This window comes from Oratosquilla oratoria, chromosome 8, assembly GCF_046742065.1.
Source record: "Oratosquilla oratoria isolate Oo_2021 chromosome 8, ASM4674206v1, whole genome shotgun sequence".
Lineage (NCBI taxonomy): Eukaryota > Metazoa > Arthropoda > Malacostraca > Stomatopoda > Squillidae > Oratosquilla > Oratosquilla oratoria.
This window is the reverse complement of record NC_134784.1, coordinates 65,308,099-65,334,423: the sequence shown is the minus strand read 5'-3', so window position 1 is coordinate 65,334,423 and position 26,325 is coordinate 65,308,099. Positions and strand designations below refer to the sequence as shown.

Genomic DNA, 26,325 nt, shown 5'->3' with positions numbered 1-26,325 from the left:
AGATCAGGTGTGCGGGAAGTACTTTACAAAATATAGGGATGTTCTTCGGGCTGGCTTTCTTGGACTCAGAAAAGGTATATGACAGGGTTGATAAAGGTATTGTGAAATATATTGAAGGTCAATGAATTAGGGAAAGTCTGTTGAAAGCGGTCAAAGAGTTTTTCAACAGTAGCAGGACATGTTTGAAGATTGGGAATAGAGTGTAAAGTTTGAGGTGATTGTATTTCACTGTTCGGGGATATCGCGATAATTGTTCAAAGTGTATATGTTTGGGGAAGTAAGGTCGTAAACAAAAGAATGCTAGGCAAAGGTTTGGAGTGGGTGGGTGAGGCTGGAGGAGCCAGTTGTTGTTTGTGGATGACACTGCGCTTGAAGCTGATTCAGAGGAGAGACTGAAGCAGCTGGTAGTTGATTTTGGAAGAGTGTGTGAGAGGAGAAAGCTAAGAGTAAATATGGGGGAAAGTAAAGTGATGAAATATGCAAAGAGTGGTAATCAATAGTGGCAAATTAGTGTGTAGGGTGAGAGGCTGGAAGATGGGGTGAGTTATAAATACTTGGGGTCGTATGTGGCAATGGACAGAGGAGTGAATGTGGAGGTGCATTACAGAACAAACGAGGAAAATAAATGCCTGGGTGGAAGGATTTTTTTATTTTTTTTTTATTTTTTTTTTTACAAAAAATAAACATTTGGGGATGAAGAAGTAATTGTATCCACGGCATTGTATGGGGCGGATACTCGGAATGCAAAGAATCGGGAAATAATAGCATGAACATATTCAGTTTAAGTATTTGAAAAATATGATAGGTGTTATAAAATGAATAGAGTGAGAAATATGGAGGTGAGGCCAGAGAACGGTGGTAGTGTTGTCATGTATGGTAGATCAAGTAGCGCTGAGGTGGTTGGGACTAGGAAAAAGAGTGGATGGATTGATTTTGAGAAGAAAGAAAGAAAGAAGAATAGGGAAGAAAAAATGGAGAAAAAACGAAGAAAAGTAGGAATGAATGAAAGGATATTGTGAATGGATGAAAGGATTACACGGTCCGATGGAGGGGGGGGGGGTTCCATCTGCTTCATAGATTATTTTGAATGGAGAGGAAGGGTGTCGTCATAGGATGAAGCGGTGGGGTTAAACCAACTCCGGACGTGGGGCTCTGCTTTGGAAAGGCGCGCCTCGTCGCACTGGTCTCGATCCAAGAAACAGTGCGGTAGGAACTGGGATGACCCCTAAATCGACGAGGTGCTGAGATGGGAGGAGCCTTCAATGGGCTATTTTTGGACTGGATGGGTCTTTTGACATGGTCAATCATCCCCCTCCCCCTCACACACACATCCATACTTTCCTCATAAGGGTATTTGCTTGTGGTTGTTTGGGAAGAAGGGCGTCGGAAGGATAGTCATAGCTCGATTTTTTTCTTCAGATTTAGCCAAGAGACTCAAATCCATATTGAATTGCATTCTCAAGCAGCTGGCACTCGGTCTCCGGATCAGCCCCAAAATGTCTGTCAGCTTTCATCAATATTCCTTCGCTATTCCATACGAGAAGAGCTGGCAACGGGCGACTGCTCCCCTTCTCCTTCAGTTCGCTGGTGACACTGAAGCACTTACACTATTGCAACCCAGACAACAGTCTTGTTATGCTCACTGGCAAATGTGTTGTCTTATTACAACTTACACAGCCATCGCCTTACCCGTGTAGAATATATGTGGTCAATCCGTAATTGTATACGTCCTAACCCATATTTTGTCGTTATTTTTGCGGTGGATTGCAGGTAAACGCAGAACTTCGTCTTTACATTTTCTTTATTGCGTCTCACACCTCAGGAGAATAGAAACTTCAACAAAATAGTATCCTTTTCTCTTGATGCAATCCTATGCTACAAAAGACCGCATAACCTTAATCACAGCATAATACATCATGTAATCCTGGCATACATAACAAGTCCAACGTTTCATTCCAGAGAGATTTATAGCTGGACCCTATGACCGTTGCTTGTCATAGACGTGCATCTGGTTTTCACTTAACAAAATTTGAGGCAATAATTATCATCATTCAATGGTCAATTAAAGGAATGACGCCCTGGGTGTTCGAACACAAAGACAAATATAGTGGTTTTGTTCACAGATGACGTAAGCTCCTCACCTATATCTAGATGAAGCCAGAGGGGGCGTGGAGAAAAAAAAGTTTGTTTATGTATGAATGTATACATCAAAATGAGCTGCATAGTTTGCCTCTAGAGCAGGGGTGCTTAATCTGGTGCTCGCGAGCACCATGGTGCTCATAATGTTTTAGACGGTGCTCCCCATAGATCCCTAAAATAGTGCTCGCGAGTACTAAGGATGTTTTTCACGTAGTGCTGAAATTTCTCCAAATCATGAATTTTGCTTATATACGGTAATTATTAGAACAGTGCCCTTTGTCAAATCGCCGAGCTTGTGAAATTTCAAGAACAAACTCTCGCGAACAAGACTTGCGAGTTCCTCTGAATTTTATCACTTGGCATAGCACGATGACCAGTCAAAGTAATTAAGTTTTCCGTCATAACCAAATATGGTAAACGATTGACCGTCGTTTCCTAATCAGTCAATATCAGACAGGTTGCCACTTTGGATATTTTATATCCAGATCTAGAGGTTTTTCATAGAGTCTAGAATTCTAGATATAAATCTTGGTAATTTGATATTAAATGTAAATCTGATGGATTTTAAGATAAATTTAGATATTTCTAGATTTTTTTTAAATGTTTTGTCAATACTTATCATTATTGTATAAGACTAATATCTACTGGGTTTTGAATGTACATATATCAATTACAAATATTTCATATTGAAAATAGTAAATTAATAACACTTTGTAACGAGTTTAGCAAAATATTTGTGATCACTTGTATAAACATCGAAGCGTTTTTGCCGCTAGTAGTATAAAAGTACTGGAAACGACTTAAAACGTTTTCATACGTTTGATGACTCCATCGTCCCTGAAGCATTGGGATTGGCACCCAGTTAGTGAAATGCAGTGACTGCGTTTGCATCCGCCAACTCTGAATTATCAAGAAAGTGCCCTTCCCCAAAATTAAAAAAAAAAAAAAAAAATAAGACGCAAGCAGTCGCTGGAGAATTATGCGAAATATCAAGAAACAATAAAAACAGAACTTTCAGAAGCACCCCAGAAAAAAAAATAAAGCAGAAAACCTATTCTTTTTAAACTTCTTGGGAAGTTAGCTACTTTGTTGTGGAGAATGAAGTGAAATGAGGAGTGCATTGCCTGTTGTGCTTTGCGAGTCTTTCTGGCTACCGAAAATCTATTTGTGAAAGGCATTATCATACCTATCATGGATCTTTCAGCGAAACTTATCCTGTGTTTTCCTCAGCTTGGAAAAATAAATTAAAAGAGATGAAAGACAATTTGAAGAAGTCAAAGAATCTGTTATGTTGTCCTGCAAATTCCCATAAACTTTCTAATGAAATGTCATTCGAAGTGGCTAATATATTGGCCAAAAGTGTATGCCATACAGGAGTGGCGAGATTGTAAAAGCATGTATTTTGGCTGCCATAAAAAATTAGCTACAAGTGTCCCGGATCAACATAAAAAATTGCTGGTCACTGCTGCGGAAAATATCCCTTTGAGTAGCGACAGCGTTACAAATAGAATAAAACGAATTGCGGCTGCAGTTCAGAAAGATTTTTGGATAAGGATAGGCCACTGTAAATGTTTTTCTTTGGCACTAGACGAGACAACGGACATTGCTTCTGTGTTACAACTAATGTGTTTTATACGCCTTGTACCGAATGATGCTACGGTTAGTGAAGAATTTCTAACAGTGTTGCCACTTACAGGCAGGAGAACTGAAAAGGACGTGTATGATGTTTTCATGAAGTTTCTCACTTCAGAAAACATAGATTTGAGTAAACTTGTTTCTATTGTTACTGATGGTGCTCCTTCCATGGTTGATAAAAACAAAGGTCTCATTGCCTATTCAAAAGCAGATGACAAGATCCCTCCTTTTGTTCATTGCCACTGCTTATTACATGTTGAGGTGCTGTGTAGCAGACTGAAAGGTCAGACAAAACTCAGATTGTCTGGAAGAAATGACAACTTCAAGGGCCCTGAATAAACGGCTTTTGAAAGCATTTGTTGAAGGTTTGTAAGTTTCCCACTCTGAACTTATTGTTCATGCTAAAATTCGTTAGCATAGTCGTGGTCGGGCATTAGCGAGAGTGTGGGGAGTCTTTGAAGAAGTGAAGTCCTTTTTGATTGAACACGAGCGACAATGTTTTTCCTGACATTTTTACCGGTGAATTTGAATTGACTTGCTTTCTTGGTTGATCTTTTTCATCACCTGAATGTGTTGAATTTAAAATTACATGAGAACTACAGCAGTGTCTGGGCGTTGAATAAACAATTAGCAGGGTTTCAAACCAAACCTCAACTTTTCCGTTCCCACATACAGAAAAGCAATTTTCTTCATTTCCCAGAACTACAAAAGTGTTTGAGTGAAACGGAAAATGGATGTTGACCAACATATATTGAAAGCGCTCTAACAAATCTTATAACAAAATTTCAAGAGAGGTTTGTCTTTTTGAAAGAACAGGAAACCAGATTCCAGTTATATTCTAAGCCTTTCAACTTCCCAGTAGAAGACGTCTCCAAAATATTCCAACTTCAAGAAAGAGCAGCAGTAGAACTAGAGCTTGCGAGTATGCAGTCGTCCATATTTATGAAGTGCTTCTTCCAGAAGGAAAATACGAACGTTTGGGGATCAAGCGACTGCCAGAGAGTAGCACCTACAGTACATTGCAAAAGAAGGCTTTCAAAATACTGTCAACGTTTGGAACGACTTAAATTTGCGAGAGTGCATTCTCTGTTCTCAATAATGTTAAAAAGGGTTAAATTAACAATGGAACATTTGGAAGAAAGTATTCGATTGGCTCTTCATAAAGGACATGAAAACAATGGATTTGGCCAATGACATACAAGGATCACATTAAAAGTTCATAGGTAAGAATTTTACTTTTATAATTATTATTTAGTCCTATGTTTTACATATTTTTTTTGTATTTCATAAGTGTAGTGCACTTCTTTATAAATTTTCATCGTATATTACGCGTCTGTTGAAAAACGTAACTCATTAGGAGGTGCCCTTAAGAGAGTGCTCGCTTGACCAGGGTCTCATTGCTTCAGTGCTCAAAAAGATAGAAAGGTTAAGTACCCCTGCTCTAGAGCTACATATTGTAATCTGAGGTTTCCTATATCTTTTCTTAATCTAAACTGGAATTGCCCTACAGCTACATCGAGGTAAGACCGGCAGATGGAAGCTGGGGGAACAAAATGCCCAACGGGTCCTGGACTGGTATGGTTGGCCAACTGCACAGGAAGGTGGGTACAGGGGCGTTATGCCTTGTCATAGGTTGAGAATAAACACGCACACACACGCGCGAACCAAATCATTAGCACTCACGGTTTCAGACACACATCTAAAGCCTTTCATTTCTTAAACACAAAGAATGCTTAAAATAGGTTTGCTGTGGTCATTTTCAGATAGTTATATTCAGTTGTGGGGTGGTCCACGGCCCAGAACGGGTTACTATCGAGTGATCGAAACCCCAGTTTGCCCCAGTTTCACTCCACTTCAGCTGAATATAATCGTCTGGCATTAGTCGAAACTAAAAAAGAATCCCAGACTTCCGTTTGGGCCTGGCCGACTCCAAGAACGTCGACCATTTGATTTTTATCTATTTATTTATTTATTCATTTATTTATTTTTCTTTTTTGGGGCTAGTACCCGCTCGGACATTAATCTTGCAGGTGGTGCGGAACAGTTCATATATGGGGTTTGTTGTCCACGCGATGCCAATATTATCAATGGCGGTGCCCTGAGATCCGGGAGAGGGAGGGCGCCCCTCAACCGCAGGCGCCCGCGCCAGGGGGAAGCTGTGGCCTCCAAAAGTTGAGGGTTGCCTCGGAAGGGGAGATGGGGAGTAACCGCGCTACCCCTTGCCGCAGTGAGTAGAGGAGGGGGGGGGGCTGAGACCTGGGCGAAGAATGGCAGTGGCTCTGCACTCGGTGGAGGATTTGAGCGCTGTTGCACCTCGGCCCCATAGATTTTGCAGCGTTCATAAGTGTCTTTTCATGCTCGTAGTATTTGCTATAATCAGCGATAAACTAGGCGGATCCTGTGGGTGGTAGATACCACCTTTCTACCCGGAGGCAGGCGGACTGCCTCCTACCTAGTGACGACGTAGTACCACAGCGCTGATTGCGAAGTATGGAGAACTATTCAACCGTTTTCTTTCTCGCCGAACGGATCGTTTTGGCACGGAAGGAAAACCTATTGTAATCTGATACTTTCACGGGTTTTTAGGGTATTAGCTCTTGTTTTTATTGCCTGCTTTTATCATATGGTTTTATAAAGGGGGGTTCTCTGATTCTTGAATGGCAAAAACCTCTCTTGACCTTGTAGCGATGCTACTGTGAGAAGAGAAGGGTTTTTTGGTGAGTTCGTCTCCTTTATTGTAAGGTAAGGATGAACTGATTTTACATGCGGCATATATATTACATGCCCATATATATACCGCGTGGGTAGTCACCCGTGGTGTCTAATTATATAATTGCACTGGATTAGGTTAGGTCGGGTTAAGCAGGATAGCACTGTCAAAGTCGCGTCAGGTCTACCGTTGTGGGCGACATGACGCGCGTTCCATGCCACGTGGTTATTGTGGTGTGTACAATATTCCCCTCTCAAAATTGCCTTGGTTTCAGAGGGCGTCCTGCACGTGAGAATTTGGTGGGTGGAATGTCGAGGTGTGCCGGTTTTAAGCTGTCGATGGACACCCATTCTGGCCTGTCGGAGATAGAGATGCTTAAGGTCTTGTTCTTACGTTCAAGGACAAGATGGGGGCGTCAGTGTAGGAACGGGTGAGTGGTGGTGTGTGAGCGTCCGTCCTCAGGAAGACGTGAGTCGAGGTGTGGAGGTATTTTGGGAGGTATTCATTGACCTCCCAGTGATGTGTCGCCACGCATGGGGTGAATTTGCCGACAGTGCGTCGCAGCTGCTTTAGGGTCTCGGGAAAATCCTGTGGAGGGAGGAATTCTGTGGGCACGAAGAGGATTTGGCCGAGGACCATTTCTACTGGAGACACGTTGAGGCCATCCTTGATGGCTGTCCGAAGGCCAAGGAATATCCATGGAAGTTTGGATAGCCAGGAGCCGTTGTTGTAGCGTGCCATAAGAGATGCTCTGAGTGAGCGATGGGTTTGCTCGACCATGCCGTTGGCTGCAGGGTTGTAGGAGGTAACGTGGTGGGCTGTAGTACCCAGGAGTTCAGAGAGGGAGTGCCACAGCCGTGACGTGAAGCAAGTTCCTCGGTTAGAGGTGATGTGCTCCGGCAGTCCAAATCTGTCGATCCATCCACTCAGGAAGGCTATAGTGCAGGGCGAGGCGGTACTATCCTTTATGGGGATGGCCTCCATCCAGCGGGTCGATCTATCAATGGCGGTGAAGAGGTAATGATGGCCTTCCGACGGAGGGAGTGCGGTGACGACGCCGACATGAATGTGTGAAGCGTCGTCGGGGCTGATGGAATGATCTGATGCCTTATTCAATGTGACGATGAATTTTGCTTTGCTGGCAAATAATGCAGGATCTGTCCTACTCTTTTGCGTCCTTGGAGATGCTGTGCCAGATGAATTTCTGCTTCAGGAGCTTCGCAGTGACGCGCCCTGAAGGATGAGGCAGGTCGTGCATAAAATTGAACACTTGACGTAGGAAGGCGGCTGGGATGAGGGGTCGTGGGCGGCTGGTACTGATGTCGCAGAGGATGGTGTGGTTGTCGTGGAAAGGAACGTCTTGCCACTTAAGGGATGTGATGGATGTCCTGTAGGCAAGTGTTTTAGTATTCTCCCGTTGCTCTCTGGTGATAGCTTCGTAGTCGAGGCTAAGTTGAACTTCGTCGATGGCTATTCGGGAGAGGGCGTCTGCGACGGAGTTCTTTTTACCGAGGACGTGCCTGATGGTGCAATTGAACTCAGCGGTGGCGGAGAGGTGACGGCGCTGTCTGGCAGAACAAGCGTCCTGTTGTTTCGTGAAGACGTGCACCAGAGGTTGATGGTCGGCGTTGATGATAAATGAAGAGCCTTCGAGGAAATGGCGAAAGTGGCGGACGGCGTGGTGGATGGCGAGGAGCTCACTGTCGAAGGTGCTGTAGTTGAGCTCGGCTTTGGAGAGTTTCCTGCTGAAGAAACCGAGGGGTGTAGGTCTGCCACGGAGGATTTGTTCGACCACATCCCCTATGACGACATAGCTGGTGTCCGTTGACAGTTGTAGCTGGGCATCTGGTGTAGGGAAGGAGATGGTGGTGGCACGGGCAAGGGCTTTTTTGGCGTTGACGAAGGCAACTTGCATGGCGGGGTTCCACAGGTGGTCCTTCGGTTTTCCGGGAAGGGCGTTATAGAGTGGGTGCAGTATTTGAAGGATGTTATGGAGGAAACGGTGGTAGAAGTTGACCATCCCAATAAATTCCTGCAGGGCTTTGATGGTAGTAAGTTTGGGAAATTTGTCGACTGCGGCGACTTTATCCTGCAGGGGATGAATGCTGTCAGGAGAGACGAGATATCCCAAAAATGCGACGGACTTTTTCCCGAAGCTTTATTTGTTAAAACGGACGACTAGGCCGTTGTCCTGGAGATGCTCGAGGATGGTCCGCAGGTGTTGGAGATGCTGGTCAGGCGAGTTGGAGAAGACCAGAATATCGTCGACGTAGCAGACGCACACCACGATAATCAAGTGACATGGAACGCGCGTCATTTCGCCCACAACGGTAGACCTGACGCACGTTCCATTCCACGTGGTTATCGTGGTGTGTATAATCTGATCTTAATACATACATATTTATTTCTATATTGGCTCTCGAACATTTTTCCTCATCGGGAGTACTTCAGTCGCAGGAGCTTTACCATATCAACTACTTCCTGATGAATATGCTTCCGTTTCAGGAAGCAGAATTTGCAATTGCATCCATGGGGCTCAGCCCAGAGAGAAGCAAAGCAATTGATTACACCGACACCATCATCCCCACGGATTATGACATCATTTACCAGAGACCCCAAATGGGCCCAGACCTGGCTGGATTTGTGAAGCCATTTGCAATCTATGTATGTAGAAAAGTTCGAGGGTTTAATGTTAAACACACAAGAGGTATGTTTTGTGTTGCTGGTTTTGTTTAAAACACTCTCCCACACACACAAACATACACACACACACACACACACACACACACACACACACACACACACACACACACACACACACACACACACACACACACACACACACACACACACACACACACACACACACACACACACACACACACACACACACACACACACACACACACACACACACACACACACACACACACACACACACACACACACACACACACACACACACACACAGACGACAATATTTTTTCAAATCAATGATCTTAAATCTATACTAACACTGGATTAATCTAGTAAATTCCAGAATTTTTAGTACAATTGTGGGTACTAAGAACTAACACATCATTTGAATACGAGTGTTACATGTATTCAAATGCGGTTAAACGAACGAATGAGTTCTCGCTTTTCTCTAACCTATAGAGAGTGTTGCTGACATATACGTAGGCAGATGCTACGTTAATGCCTTATCAAAGCACAGATAGCTGTACCGATTATCATTATAGGCAGTTACCTCATGTAGATTTATTTTATTTTATTTTAGCTTAGCTTATATTGTCGTATCTATTCATTCATATATTATATATTTATTTATCTACTTATTCGTTCATTTATTTTCTATGTATTAATTTTTACTTCATTGATTAATTTGCTTACTTATCAATTTATCTATTTGTTTATTTACATATGTATTTATTTTTTACATTATTTGTTCTATTTACCACTAAACTTATATATCTACTTATCTATTAATAGGTCTATTGATGCACATACATTGCTCTGTGTTTTGTACTCAGGCGTGGCTCATCATCTTCTTGTTTACTTTGTTGATGGCGCTGGTCCTGAGCGCCTTCAAGTTGGCCTCGCCCTCAACCAGCAACACCCAGGGCTCGAAATTTTCCTCCACACGAGCACTAAACCCTCTAGCTGTTCTCAATGATGGCCTTGAGTGGTCTTTCGGAGTTCTTCTTATGCAGTGTAAGTCCAAAGGAATGTCAAGAATCTTCTCCTTCCCTTTCTTTCAGGGCAGTGGACAAGGTGCAGGGATGACCCAGGAGGTGTTAAGATAAGAGGGAGGGTGGAGGGGTGTGGAGTGTATTCAGGGATGGAATGGGTGGGAATGATTTTATGCCTTTTCCTTTTTGGCTACCTCCCTTGTAAGGGGGAAAAAGCCTTGGTATATGTATGTATGTATGTATTTTCTTACGGTTGATAAGTATGGTGTGGGTTACAAGGATGATTAGAAGGAGAAATGAGGTAAGACAGAGAGCGGGGGTGGAAAGGGAGTTGGGAGATAAGGTTGATGAAAGATTACTGGGATGGTTTGAGCATATGGAAAGAATGAGTGAAGAAAGAATAATAAAAAGAGTGGAAAGCAGAAGTGGATGGAGTAAACTTGGGAAGGGGGACCGAGATTGGGATGGATGGATAAATGGATGGATGGATGGATGGGCTGAAGGGGGGCCTTCGGTAGAAAGGTGAATGTCTGTTGAACAGGGAGGGGAGAGGGCAGGGGATAGGTACGAGTGGAGAATGGCTGTGAATTATAAAACGAAACGGCGCGAAGGGATATCTCCTCGTCTTCTCCATGTACTTCGTGAGGGGGAGAAGGTCGCCACGCAAATGAGACAGTAGGGGTAAACCAGCCTTATCCGCTGGTCCCTATCGTGAAGGTGCTGTCTTGCTCCATTCCCTCTGACCCATGCACTGCCGGAGAAGCGGGCGATAGGTGTGGTCCTTCATCCACGAGGTGCTAATAGATTTTCTTTTAAAAGGGGAAACGGGTGGGTGTGGGATGGGTTAAAGGTGGGTATTGAAAGGGTGACCAACCACCGCTGGTCCCCACTTCTTAGATATGTAGCCGGTTAAAGGAGACACTGGTTCTTCAACGTCGTTTAATTTGACTTCCGCCTTTGCCAGTACACTAGCTCTAACTAGCTCTGCGTTCTTCCTGGGCACGCAGGTAAACTCTCTCTAGTTGCCAATTTCCCAATTAGTCTCATTTATTACCTTTTACATAGAAAACAACAGACACTCAAAATAATATTATAATATAGATATATGTACAAGGATATTCTATTACATATTCATCCTACTTTTACAATACAAGAATTGAATTGATGATTATATAAGAATTCAGGGATGGCGCTTAACTACAGTTTCACGGAAACTTCGAGATTTGTTACACAGACACACGAACATACACACTTCCAATTACGCATTACTTTCATAATTCCTAAGGCTGAATATAGTGAAGTTATCTATGAAATGGATATACAATATGTGTGTGTGCCTTGGTTGGCTACCCCCCTTATAAGGGGGAAGAAGCCTTTTGGCATGTAGATACAGCAGTTTCAGGCGTCTATTTCTGTATTTCTTTAAAAGCCGTCAAATAGATCCACTGATGTCCACTTCGAGAAGAGGTAAAGGATGTAACAATTTCAAACCAACTGGCATCATCAAGGAAATTACTCTGGAATTCCCATAAGAAGAAAAAAAAAATAAAGTCTATAGTTGAGTTCATTTAGTTTCGTACCATTGCTAAAAATGAAGAACATTCAGATTAACTTCACAGAACTTAGAGTTTCCTTCAACTGAATAAGATTGTCTGGCTGTTACCAAAAGTGACAAAAAGCCGACGAGATTGACCTATAAATAAACAAAATAAATTAAGATATCAAAATTATAATTCAGGCTCACTTTACGTTGATGATACGTGTTTTGCCTTCTCCCGTTTAGCTTTATCAAGAGCCACTTCACAGCGGGTCGGATAGCAGAGATGATTGGCGCGGGCCGCATAACCATTTTATTCATTACGATACACTGAATACACATAAAAGAAAATAAAGACAACCAACATATCTATTAACCAATACACAAAACATAAAGACAAACACAAATAATAAAGACAACAAAGATATCTAAAAAAAAGAAAAAAGAAAATGTGGATTGCGACGGGTGGCCGGATGAGCTGACCTCGCGGGTTAGATCCGGCCTGCGAGCCGTAGTTTGGTGACCCTTGGTCTTTATGATGGCCAGTGTGAAAGGAGACCAATGAATGGCGTCACATGGCCCTGTCCAGGTCGGAACGTGTAGTATGATGTCCAACTACACTGCCAGCAGACTTAAACATAGTGCATGATTTATAAATGTTCGCGCGATATGCAATCATGCACATAGAGTATGTTTAGTATAATTATAATACTCGTAGTCTGCGCGGAGCAGCGGGATGCTTAGCTTGATCCCTTTTAAGTGCCACACAAATGTTCAAACTTTACATCCATAGTGTTTCAATCCCTTCCTACAATGGCGGACATCAAAGCTCCAACACACCAATGTCGCAGTTCAATATTAGCATCTATTTAGTATTGTCAATCTGACTACAATGATTTCAGACCTCATTCTCAAACACAGCTGGTCCAACGCGCCCAAACCTTCACATGCACTCATCATATATTCAATTACCGTAGTTGTATAAAGGCTAAGTCGCCCTCTAGGGTAATGAATCTGTAGTGAACCATTAAAAGTAAACTCAACAACTGTGTACCGGTATAGTGTTTAAGGTCACTCTTTTGTCCCAAAACAGCGAAAGCTCGGGTTTAGCCCCAGTGACTCTCGGTAATTGTCACAGGTTTAAGAAGGAAATAGGAAGAACTGGCTTACCAACAAAGTGGTTAACGAATGGAACAGACTCAGTAACAATGCAGTGAGCGCTGAAAAAAATGGGTTGTATGAAGAGATGATCAGATAGCTTTATGGAAAGGGATGGCAGGTGGTAAGGGACATGAAACTGCCTAGTGTAGGCCTTATGGCCTTTTACAGTCTTCTCCGTTCTCATGTTCTTATGCAGACTTAAGCTTCTAAGATCCTGTTCTTCCCTTCCTCAGCTCTTTCTTGGACAAGCAGAAGCTCTTCCTCCTCCGGGTTACTCGTCGGCGTCTGGATCCTTCTCAGCTTCATTGTGTCCACGATGTACAAATGCAACCTCAAGGCCATGCTCATTTCCCCGAAGGTAGGCAAAACCAGTTAGGCACGTCTGCATATGGACATGTCTCGACGACGTAGTGGTACCGTTCGCATCTGCTAATCCGAGTTTGATTCCCGCCTAGGGCTGAAATAATTTTAGCAATGATGCACTGCGAACCGGCACTCCAACATTCGTGGGCATGGAGTTGGGTGCGTGTGTATGTAAGGTCACAGCATTACCCATAGCTCGGGCATGTATGAGCTCTGAGCTCTCATGCGCGAGGGTAAAAGTTGTCGATCACGAATCCAACACGTGATCCAAGACCATGGTGAATCACAGGCATTTACGTTGCCATTTGGTACTCCTTCTATCATTAAATTGTTTATAAAGTAAGAACCTCGTGTGAATAAAGGCGTTTAGCTGTTGTCAGAATGAAAATACAAAGCAAGGATACTAACTTATCTATCTATATTCCACAAATGTTCCCCTTTATAAGGGAGGTAGCCAAATCAAAACACGTATCCCTTCCACCCATTCCACTCCACTCCATCACCCTTTCCATCCCTCCCATCTTAGTTCCTCATGGATGACGGGTCATCCCTGCATCCCGCTAACTGCCCTGGGTTAAACATAACGAACCAAGACACTATACATTCACAGCAAGGTCTCTTCACTTATCCGCTGACCCCCCCCCCCTTCTCCGTCCTCTCGTGCAGAGAAAGAGAAAACAGGGAAAAATTCCTTCGGCCTGCGTCAAAATATCATTCACACATACAATGCTCGTCACAGCATTATGCAGGATGGGCGCCCCGGTATAATGCCGTGACGAAAAACAATGCCTACTGTACAGGGGGTCTTTTTCCGTCACGGCATTATGCCAGGTACCAGCCGTTAGTATTACTCGTACGTCACTGCCTCCCAACAAACACCACATACCGACTGAGTGCCCGTGTGACTGCCGTGGTGAAAGGAAGTGTCGCGCCTTTGTTCTCTCATTCGCCCTTGGTTTCTGGATTATACCTTGATGACTATGGGTAAAAAGTTGCTGACGCCTGTAACTATAGCTCAGACCACAGGGCTTCACAAAGCTGATTTCCAGACAAGAGAAATAATGGCGAATGTTGGTGTGAGTGAGCGATCTGTGAGAAACTGGGTGAAGAGTTTCAAGGCCAACGGTGGTGTCGAATTACCGTCTGCTAAACCTCGGCCTGACCCCTCGAAGAAGACATCTGTACGTATTTTGATTGTGCTAAAAAGCAGCTAGAGAGTGCACCTACCATAACTACTAGAAAATCGTAAAAAAAAAACACGTCTGCTTTCTGAGGTGTCCATAAAAATCAGTCAGCAGGCGGGTGGCAGAGCTGGGCTACAGTAGCCACCAGCAAGTTGAAAAACCCATCCTTACTAAGTGGCAGAAGAAACTTAGGCTGGATTTTACACTTAAATATAGTAATTGGACTCCTCAACATTGGGCTGAGGTAATTTGGAGTGACGAAGCCACCTTCGTCACCTGTAACCATGGTGGAAATGTGTACCAGGCCAAAGGTAGCGATCCACTAGACCCACGGTACACCCAGACTTACTCATGGTTTGGGGGTGTTTCACTGCTCAGTGTTGGTTAACTCATAATGCTACCCAAGAATTAGTATATGAACCAATATAAATATCTGGAGGTGTGTGACAATTTACCTGACGCGTTTCACAAGTGTGGGGCTACGTTATTTATGCAGGATGGCGCACCGTGTACACCACCAGATCTGTAGTTGGGTAGCTTAAAGACTGTGATGTAAGCTTCTTTAATGATGGCCAGGCAATTCCTCTGACCTGAGCCCCATTGAAAATCTGTGGTCAATAGTGAAGAGAAGTTTGATGGGCAAGGATATTAGTTCTATTCCAAGGTTCGAGTTTGCTGTGTGAGAGTCTTCCTAAACGGCTGACAGACGCGGTGAAACGGAAGGAAGGCAGCACCAACTATTAGAACCTCGGCAAGTGAACAAATATATTTTTATGGTATGTGATTGTGTTTTGATAAATGTGTATGGGGTGGCCGGCATAATACCGTGACGAGCACTGTAAGCATTCCCTACCCCCCTATCTCTCATCCCTCCCTTCCTTACATAACAATATTATTTATAAAAAGTCATTCTCCACTCATCCCTGTCTCCTGCCTTCTCATTTCCTTGCACAACAGATATTTCCCGTCTTACTCTTGACCCCATCCATCCATCTCACCCTCGGTCGTCCCATCAACATCATCCATCTCTGTTTCCCATACACCTTTGACTAATCTTTCATCATCCATTCTTTCCATGTGTCCAGACCATCCCACTAATATTTCATCAGCCTCATCTCCCATCTCCTTTTTCACTCCCGCTCTCATTCTCACCTCGTTTCTTACTATATCCAACCTAGTAACTCCTACCATACTTCTCATACATTTATTCTCAAACACATTTAAATTTTTTGTCTCTGCCTCTCTGAAATTCCAAGTCTCTAACCCATACAATGCTGTGGGCACAATCAACCCTTCATACAATCTCTTTGCATCTATTCCAGATTGCCTATTTCTCACAACATTTCTTAATCCCTCAAAGCACTTATTTGCTCCTCTTAATCTAGAATTTACCTCTACCTCCACTCCTCCCTTTCCTGCTACATGGGAGTCAAAATAATTAAAGCTATCCACCTCCTCCAGCCTCTCTTCTTTAAGATTTACTTCCAACTCACTGCCATCCTCTACCCTTGTACATTTCACCACCATGCTTTTACCCAAATTTACCCTCAACTTTCCCCTATCGCATATCTTTCCAAACTCCCTCACTAATTTTCTTAATCCCACCTCTGACCCTGTTACAAGCACAGTGCCATCAGCAAGCAACAACTAACTCACCTCCCATTTTCCTCATTTTCTTTAACTATCTCCAGTCCCCTGCCCATTACCCTCGCCTTTACCTCCCGCACTGCCCCATCCATGTACACATTGAACAGCCATGGCGACATGGCACATCCCTGACGCAGTCCCATCTTTACCTCAAACCACTCGCTCTCTCCATTTCCCATCCTAACATAGGCTCTACTACTCTCGTAAAAACTCTTGACTGCCCTCAATAGCTTTACCCTAATCCCTTATATCTGCTAAACCTCCTATAGTGCCTTCCTGCTTACCCTGTTATAAGCCTTTTCCAAATCCATAAATCACCCCCCCAAAAAAAAAAATCCTAAAGCTTTCTCACATATCTGCCTTACCACAAAAATATGATCCCCTACCTATACTAAACCCACACTGCTGTTCACCAAATACGCCCTCTGTTCCTCTCCTAATCCCATCAGTCAAAACACTCCCATAAGCCTTCCCACCTACACCCAAGACACTGATCTCCCTGAAATTACTACATTCACATTTCTTCCTTTTTCCCTCCTAAAGCGACACTCTACCCTTCCCTAGACACACATTAAACAACCTCACCAGCCAGTTCACTATGACTGTACTTCCCGTCTTCAGACACTCTGCATGACACTTATCTAATCCAAGAGCCTTACCTGTTCTTAAAATAATTGAGAGCTACTTGCACCTCACCTTTTCTTATTTCACTTCCATTTCCCTCTCCCACTACCGTCATTTTATTAGCGCCTTCCACTGCTACCACCAATCTCTCCCTATCCTCCTCCACATTCAACAGCTCTCTAAAATACTCTGCCTCTCTTCCCTTTACCACCTCCTCTTCCGTTAAGATCTGTCCATCTGTGCCTTTTACCTTTTCTTCTCTACTTGAATCACCTCCCCTTCTTTTGATTTTCTTCCATTTTTTTATTGCTCTAAAAATTTTCTGTTATACTCTTCCATTTTATATCTACTCTCCGTTTTGCCTCCTTTATCTTCTGTTTTGCTTCTCTTCTTTTTTCTTTATACGTCTCATATTTTTCTCTCATCCTACTTCGCAACCAGTTCCTGAATGCTCGCTTCTCTCCTTCTACTACCTTCTTCATTTCCTCATCTCACCATTCACCATCCTTCTTTCTATTCCCTCCCATCCTTCTTGTTCCACATACAATTTTTGCACACCTTGTCACTTCTTCCTTGAAACACCCCCATCCCTCTTCTACATCTACTTCCACTCTATCCTTCACCATCTCCCACTCTTCTCTCAGCATCTCCTTGTGCTCCTACTCCTTTTCCTTCTTAAACAGTTTGTTCTAAGCACCTTTCTACTTCCTGCGTTTTCGTCTCTCTCCACTTACCTTCCACTCTCAACTCACCTTTCACCAAAAAAGTGATATGATATTCCCCCTACTCTCCCCTCTAAGAACATGAACATCCAGAACTTTTCCTTCTCTTATCCTGAATACCACTACATAATCCATTAATGCCTTGTCAACCACCCCTCAATCCACCACCCTCTTCCATGTGTACTTATTCTTGAATTTCTTCCTAAACACTGTATTCATAATCTCTAAACACACCTCCATCACCAACTCTCCACTACGATTTTTTCTAGCACTCCACACTTCCCAACCACCCCGTCTATTGGCTCATCTCTTACTCTAACATTGGGATCTTTCAGTACCACTACATTGACATTTCTCCCGAAACTCTCTACACACTTATTTGAATATACCCAAAAAGCCTCCCTTTACTCTACACTCTTCTTACTACCAGGGCCATATGTACTTACAAAGACCCACATCTCGCTTCCCAGTTTCGTTTTCATCCACATTAACCTTGAAAAAACCTCCTTCCACTCCACCACACGCTTGCCTACCTCCTCACTTACTAGTATAGTCTTTCCTTCTCTCCCTTGTCCTCTTTTCACTCCCAACACCCTCCCCACTACATTTCCAAACTCAAACTCACCCTTCCCTTTCAGCTTAGTTTCACTCAGTGCCAACACGTCCATCGTTCTTCTCACATACTGCTTATCTACTCTTTTACTCTCATCTGTACCATACCCACACCCACTAAAAGGCCCAAATCTTAGGGGTCTGATTGGAAAACTCCTCCCAGATTTTTTTATCATCGTTATTTTCTTTAAGGAATGTACTTGTTTGTTTTAGTCGCCTTTACGATTCAAGGGGGAACACACGATGCTTTAGTGGTACAGTGTAACGAAGGGACAATCGCAGTATAATAGTATAGCATAATTTCTCTATAAGTAGATTTCTTCTGACACAGACAAAATAATGTGTTGCTCTAGTCCGTAGGGGAGCCCTATATAGAGCCAAAAGTATCAGCTGCATGCTACTGAGCTGATTTTTACCTCACATTAACATGCAACCAATACCCCAGACGGGGAGGATACTAATCAATTACTTTATTCTCAGCAGAACGTTTTATAGAGTTTTGCCATGAACTCTTTCTTTTTCCAAGACCTCGTTGAACATAAACGAATGTTAGACATACTTTTGAAATGTTTTTAGAGAAGCCCAGATTTCTGTAAGCCAAGTCATATTCTAGTTATTCAAATGGAGGTTGGAGGTAGGGTGTGGAAGGAAAAATAGCTTAGTGTGATATTCCCTCTAATACCATTGAGGGTTTTTGATGGTTATTTGATATAGATAGCAACACCTAACTCAATTTGCCTTTGACAGTCAGTATTACAACAGCCCACGTTCTTAAGTAATGAGATCTCTTTCGACACTAGAATGTCCTGTCCAAGCGTGGGATGGGCAGTGGCGAACTCCATGACATGAATAAAGTTTGAAACACAAAGTTACATCCGCATGATCCTGAGATTCGGGGTTTAATTGGAAACGTCGGGTATAATTTCGTTAGTACATGGACTGGTAAGATGATAACATAAAATAATCTGATCTGGCGTGCAAGCACGTACATGAACTCGAGACATAACTAAATCCTTTATATTTGGTATGCACGGGCATATACTGATGCTGATGTCATTAGACATTTTCACTACATTTGGCCGCATAATTTAATCCATAGTTATGTAAAACGTACTCAGGAAAAACAATTAATTGTACCTATATTTGAATTACAGATAAAGAAATGTGTATTAAGTCAGGATGCCTCTTTCAGATCGTGCTACCTTTTGACAGTTTCGAGGAACTGGTGGCTCGCGGCGACTACAACTACGTCATTGTCTACCACAGTGTCCTTCACACTATTATGAAGGTGCCTCAATATGCCTTCCTTTTATATGTGTACATGTGTGGGTATTCAGCGTCTGCGCGTGTACTTGTGCGTGTGTTAGTTTGTTCATAAATTGATATGCATAATGTACAACTCCAGTATAACAGTCCGCGGTCTTACTCTGCAGAAAGCTGAACCAGATAGTCTGATGGGCAAGGCATATAGGAAGAAGTCGGGTTTTGTGTACAACGACGTGGTAAAAGGAGCACGGGATACTGGCAACGGCAAATTTGCCATTCTGGTCGATGGGACGATTGCCAGAACTGCAGCGCATATTAGCTTAATGATGGTGAGTAAAAAAATTCTAGCTGAGTTGACTGAATTCAGCATAGTTTACTTTATTTTTTGCATAAGCATGCAAGCAAAATGACTGCAGAAAGGTTATTTTCTTTTGTTTGTTCTATTTGGCCGTTTGTTTGCATTTTTTCACTGCATTTGACTTCGTTATGGAAATATTTCCTGTCGGGATACTTTGTCATTGTATCTAACATTTGCATCTGCTCTTCAACAGACGGGTCGCTGCAAAATAGCTTTTACGAGAGGAAAGGTCCCAGTTTGGTTCCTGCCTTCAATGTTCTTTACAAAAGGATCACCCCTGTTGGAAGAGACGAACAAGATGTATGTACTATCTAGAACAAATATCTTTCTGCATGAGAAACTCACTTACCGTTACCTTTGACTTCTCTTGCCGAAAACCACCATGACACTCATCGCCAGTCCTACAGATGGCGTCTAAATGCTGGATCCAGCATGACACTGCTCGTCACGCTTTGATTATTTTCTTCTGTTTGGATAACCTGCTGTCACTGTCCACGAGCAAACTCATGATGTATATAACTTTCTCCTTCCTTCAATATTTTAGCGATTTCTATTACATTCTATTTGTTTCTTTCTTAATCTCATGGGAGGAAGTTCTCTCCTCTAGTATACGTCGCCTGAAGGACTTCGGCATCATAGATCAATGGATCAAGGATCTCTTTTTAAAGGGCCAGGTCTGCTTCACTCCCGGTGACGCCGAAGCTCAGATAAAGGAACGAGCTCTTGCTCTCTATGACTTCTACGGCGTTTTTATCCTTTGGGCTACTGGTAAGTAGATGCAGATCTGTTTCTATGACTTGCTTGTCAGTTGTCTTATGTCATGAATACATTCCTCAAGGAGCCACATTTCAGGAAACATTGAAAAACGTTTAGAAAACTGGGAACATCCACAAACCGTAACCATACACTTCTAAGTGAAGATCTCTCCCGAACTGATGACCGAGTGTTAGCTCACGAGGTTGCATCTCAAGAAAGGTTGAGGAAAAGCAATCTTTGTCACCAGGAGACTGGCGTTTCCCTTTGAGCAGTGAATTTATATGTACGACGTGCCCTCAATAAACCTCTGGATTAACCCTTTCAACACATACGTATGTCCTGCCCAAAGCTGAATGGAACTGTCTGGAGTTATATAAGATAAAATCCGTAAGATTTCTATACTAGTGAAAGGGTTAAGGGTGAGAGCATTATTGAAGAGAAAATTCCAAAAGTTCATCTAAGTTCCTAATGTGTGCCAACAGTGTTAATACTATCTTTTTTGCTAAAGTGTTCCTAACGCCAATTCCCTGTTTTATTGCTCCCTCCCTAGCCTGTTTTAGTCTAAATTGACCATATTTTCCCCTCTATACCCCTCATTCTGTTGCCCTCTTCCCCCTTTATTGTGGTTCTAGGACAATCGGACTCCACCATACAAAACCTCTAAACAGTGTCTCTTTCTCCTGTTGCAGGTTTGTGCATTGCTATCATCATCTTCCTCTTGGAGCTAGTGATTTAGGGTATCGAGAAAGCTATGGCGTGGAGCCTCCTCCTCTCTTCCTCTCCTAGGTCACTGTAGGAAATTAGCCGCTCACGATGTCCAGTTACTTATCAGACGTCATCACAACTGAGCGAAGTTTCATAATCTCATCGGCATTTTAGGGTAGATTTGTGTCAACTCAACCCATAGAAGAGTTGTCGACATTGCTGACAAACCCCTGGGTTTCTGTTTTCACTAGGGGGCGTCCAAAAACAATTATATTCTAATGTCAAGGAAATAGGCATCGAGTGAGCCATGGCTACTGATGCTACCACTCGCAAGGCTGGACCACCAATTAAGTAAATGAATAAATCAATCAAATAGAATAGATAAAAAGGTGGTAACTAATCACTGTAATCATAATCTTGTATGAACGCACAAGTATTTTTGTGACAGTCCTAGTGTCATCATGTTCTAGATGTAACGTCATAGAGCAATCTTAAATGTAAAATAGAATTAATAAGGACACGTCCACCACAGAACACAGCACGAAATAGCCGGGGGGCAGAGGTATGGTCAGATTAAGGAAGGCACGGCTGGGGTAAGCTCATTCCAGCAGGTTTTGTGGCAAAACTAATATCACAAAATACTCATAGATTGCCCTAGTTTCCTTTTTCTAAACCTATAAATAGTTTGGATAGGATAAAACTGGTGAAATTGTGATAACTCTCACACTCACTATAACTTCGTTCTTGGTAGTCTGCTAGCACATTACACTTTAGCTCTGTTAGACAACTTTGTTTTTAGTGTAGACTTTAGGAACGAGATTCAGCAATGGCTCCAGCCTGCCAGGCAAAGACTCAATAAGTACATTTAGACCTGCAAGGTAGTGAATCTTACGAGCCCACGCCAGGAGTCGTGTGGCTGCGGCCCAAGCCGTCGCCTCTGTCCTATGCGTTTGGACTGTTGGGGCAGGTAACAATCGTTGCTGAGAATCGGAGAGGAATGCGGGATTCGAACTCACAACTAAACGATTGCGAGATCGGTACGTTTCCGATTACAGCACCAGCACACTAAGCCTGTAAAATTGGCTTTAGATTGAAGGAATTCCGCTAACCTCTCTTTAACAAACGATTATCACTGTCAAATTATAAATATTTTCAACTAAGGTGTTATTTGTCTAAGTATTTTGCAATATATTTGGAATTTGGTTATATATTGGGAGCAAAGGGAGATCTTTTTTCTGGCTGATCTTCTCAACAAGAGTTTTGAAAATTGGGGTTTCAATACTAACTACAATTTTACAAAATCGATTTTGTTTTCTAATCCAATTCCAGGACAAATATTAACCCCCATGATGATGTGAAGTGGCCAAGCAACTAAATTTGATAATTTGGGGTTAATTGGATAAAAACTACTAGGCCTGGATACGGACGTGTATTAAGCTCTTCTACCAGAGTGTTACCATGTAAAGGAATAATATGGGTATTATGTGGCATTAACTAGAATAAAACAAGCAGCTCTCGACATCGACAGAATTAAACACATATGAAGAGGAATATGATAATCAAGGGAGGATTATTAATGAACAGATCGCTAGTTGCAGCGATGTAACTCAAATAATCAAACCCGGCTCAGAGGGACCTGCGATCAAGTCTTCCCCACGGCTGGCTTTGATAATTTGAAAGGAGGGTTAGTTTGTGATGCAATTAATAGGGTCTGTGACATCATAGTTCTAGTACTGCACTGATAGATAATGATAATAAAATGAACGCACAACATCTCTCTTTAATATCCCATAGTAAATGTTCAGTGCTTAATAGATAAAATTCCTCTCCGGCAACTCCGGTGGTGGTCGGGCCACTTGCTGACCCCTCACCGCTAGCATCAAATGCTTAATAGATAAAATAGCACAATTTCAACACGTCCCTATCAAACCAATCCCATGCTCACACTCATCACTGTTGTACAATATTTGATAATGAATTGATCTTATTAAATCCATTAAACTTACAGACACAATATAGACTGGATCTATTACATATGTAGACATAGATCCACAATAAGTTAAATCCCCCCAAAAAGACGAACATATCTTAAACACACCTTCAAATATAAGTAACATGAAAGCAATCATACAGTACTACAAATCTACATAAACAGCATAGTAGTTATACAAGAAACTAAACTTAGATAATATTTCACACGACCAACATTGATTAAATACAAAAAACAAAACAAAAAACTACAACAACGCTAAAGAAGTCTCATTACTTGTACATAAAAAATGACGAGCCCTTTCTTTTACTTGCTTCTGTGGAGTGACAGCAGTTCTAACGATACAATTTATTTTATCATTGATTTTCTTCATGCTCAAATTTAAGAGTTATGCAGAGAAGTGTTGAGGTAAACCCATTAGCATTCTGAATATCCCATTAAAAGATAATTACATAGAAAGTAAAATTTTTGATACGAGTATATGAATAAATAATATTGCATAATACTTGTACACTTTTGGCACACAACTTCCCTCAACATACATCCCTAGGCTAAACCTCTCTAGAAAGTGAAGTATTCGTCCACCAACATAATCAAAATTACCCCTCACCCCTCGATGTCAAAGTCCCTTTTTATACACGACTATCATTTCATTTTTCTACAGAATTTTCTTCCTCTTCCATAAAAGCCGATCCGTGCAAGCGGGTAGTCTGTCATTGGTAGTTCATAGTCCACCCCTGACCCAACAACACTCGTGCACACTAAAGAATCCCCAACGACAACAAGCTACTTGGTCTCAATCCCACTGCCCACACCAACAGTCACACCGCACTAGCATAAACCACAGTTCAAGGTCTATGAAAAAAGTATCCGACCTTTATTCATAAAAAAATACTAGTACCAGATACAACAGATTTAACTTGATCTCTTTCAAAGTAGTCCCCTTGGGCAGCCACACACTTCTACCAGCGGTCCTGCCACTGTCGGAAGCAACGCTGGAACGCCTTTTGGGATAGAGTCCAGCTGGTCCTTTCCATTCGCATGGTTTCTTCTCTGGACTGAAAACTGGTTCCTTTCAGGGGCATTCTCTGCTCGGGGAAAAACAGAAGTCAGTCGGGAGAGTTGGGGGCCTGACGAAGCTCAGGTGTGTTTTGTTTGGCCAGAAAATCTGTATCAAATATGAAGAATGGGCGGGTACATTATCATAATGGAGCTACCAATTGTCTGCTGCCCACAGGTTCGGCTGTTTTCGTTGCACAGGGTCACGAGGGCGATGTAGAACCTCTTAGTAATGCTCCTTAGTTTTGCCGTGTGATGCGTACTTGTGATGAATCACGCCACTGGAGTCGAAGAAGACGGTTAGCATAACTTTGACATTTCTGCGGACTTTTCTATTTTTTATCTATTTATTTGTTTATTTTTTTATTTTTTTTCTTTGTCTCCGGGATACTGGATGCTTCCATTGTGATGACTACAACTTGGTTTCCGGGTCGTATCCATAAACCCAGGACTTATCGCCAGTAATCACCGTATTGGGGAAACTGGGGTTGCTATTCATAATTCATGTTCTGTGCAATCTCCAAACGGGATTACTTCTGCTCAATCGTTAGCAGCTTAGTACGAAATTCGCTGAAATTCTCCTGAAACCCAAACCATCCTCCATAATGAGCATATCTAAAAATCTCAACCTCTCCACATAGTCAACAAGAAGGAGTCCTATAAAGAAACGTTTTCGACATCTTTCTTTTCACTAAAGAAATCGACAATATAACCAAACAAATTTCCCACCAAAATTACCGCCAGACTGTATGTCGACTATCGTACCCTATTCTACGCTGTAGCCCTGTTCTTTTTACATATAATCTTCTCCACTAAAAAAAAGAAAAAAGTCTATAAGTCGATGAATTAGCTTTATTCTTCGCTGAAACCCGCTCTCTCCAAACTAATAGCTTTCTCCAAAGAGGAATATCCCTTGTAAACCAGTGGGTCGAAGTCGCCGTACAACGAAATAGCACCCCACTCCCAGTGGTCGACGAACAAACTCGATTCCTGCGTCTCGCCACAGGCACCTTCCGCTGCATCCCAGTCACAAACTTAAATGCAGAGAGCGGATGCTTCTCCCTAGAAATCTATCGCTCTTTATCATCACTAAGATATATATACCAAGTCAAGAGTTTTCTCACTACCCCTGTCCATAACGTTTTCCTCGGCCCTTGAAGCCCGTCACTATGGTATAAAATTGGTAGACCTTCTATCCATAGTGGAAATAGCTGACAGCATCCCTCTGATTGCAACACATATCCAACCCCCTGGTTAATCCCTCTAATGTGCACCTACTTTGATTTGACCTTATTCACAAAAAAAAAAAAAAGCAGAATCCCTGGCCCACCTACTTCTCCATTCGTTAACCATAAAGTTTCTCTTTCACACAAAACATTCGGATTCCTCGCTCTTGCTTCGTCTCGATTTTTACCGTAGAACTTTTCCTCATCCACACTGTTGCAAATGCATTTCATAATTCCTTACCTTTGGCTCAAGAGGCGTCTCAGATGCAGTCTTTTTCCTTCAATTTCGACACCGATTGATCCATGAAACCCACTCTTGGTCATCCAAGATCCAACTCATGTTGACATTTTCGTCGATGAACGAGATGACATAGCAAATCGAGAAACGGCATCAATTCATCAATTAAATAAATTCATATGTATAATTTCGACCCATTAATGCATTCATTTATTCCTTCTTGCTCTCCATATAAGGTTTCGGTATGAGGGGAGTAACGCACTAGTTGACTAGTGCCGTTCACAAGACACACTTATTATTTTGGGCCGTTTCAATGAAGTATGTATTGAACCCTATTGTTCTGAAACCAGAAACACCAACAGTTCTCTTATTCCAAACTTTGTAAAGTTCAGAAGGCAGAATGTTGGCAGTTCTTGGTTCCAGAGACGAGGGCCACACCGATGGACATGATATAGTGATTCTGGAGGGAGGAGTAGCCAAGGAGATCGATCACATAATTATCAACAATCTTTGGAAGATCCTACAGAACTGCAGGGTTTATCGAAGTGTTGAATTCTTTGGGACCGATCATAGACTTGTGAAGGCAACATCAAGACAGCGTATCTAATCCAGGAGAATCCAAAGATGTAACACACATGGGCTTCATCTGGAGAAACCCAGGGGTGATGCGTGTGTCCAGGAGTTTAAAGTACTTAATTCTGTTG

At 42.4% G+C, this 26,325-nt stretch overlaps 1 protein-coding gene across 1 annotated transcript; it reads left to right on the top strand.

Annotated features, from left to right (window-relative positions):
* The first annotated feature begins 10,020 nt into the window (after positions 1 to 10,020).
* On the top strand, positions 10,021 to 22,881 carry LOC143027497 (glutamate receptor ionotropic, delta-1-like). Its single transcript, XM_076188787.1, has 7 exons — positions 10,021 to 10,195; positions 13,105 to 13,229; positions 19,216 to 19,311; positions 19,457 to 19,618; positions 19,841 to 19,947; positions 20,255 to 20,415; positions 21,093 to 22,881. Exons 1-7 carry the CDS (start codon positions 10,048 to 10,050, stop codon positions 21,137 to 21,139), a joined length of 846 nt encoding a protein of 281 aa, XP_076044902.1. The 5' UTR covers positions 10,021 to 10,047; the 3' UTR covers positions 21,140 to 22,881.
* The last annotated feature ends 3,444 nt before the right edge of the window (positions 22,882 to 26,325 follow it).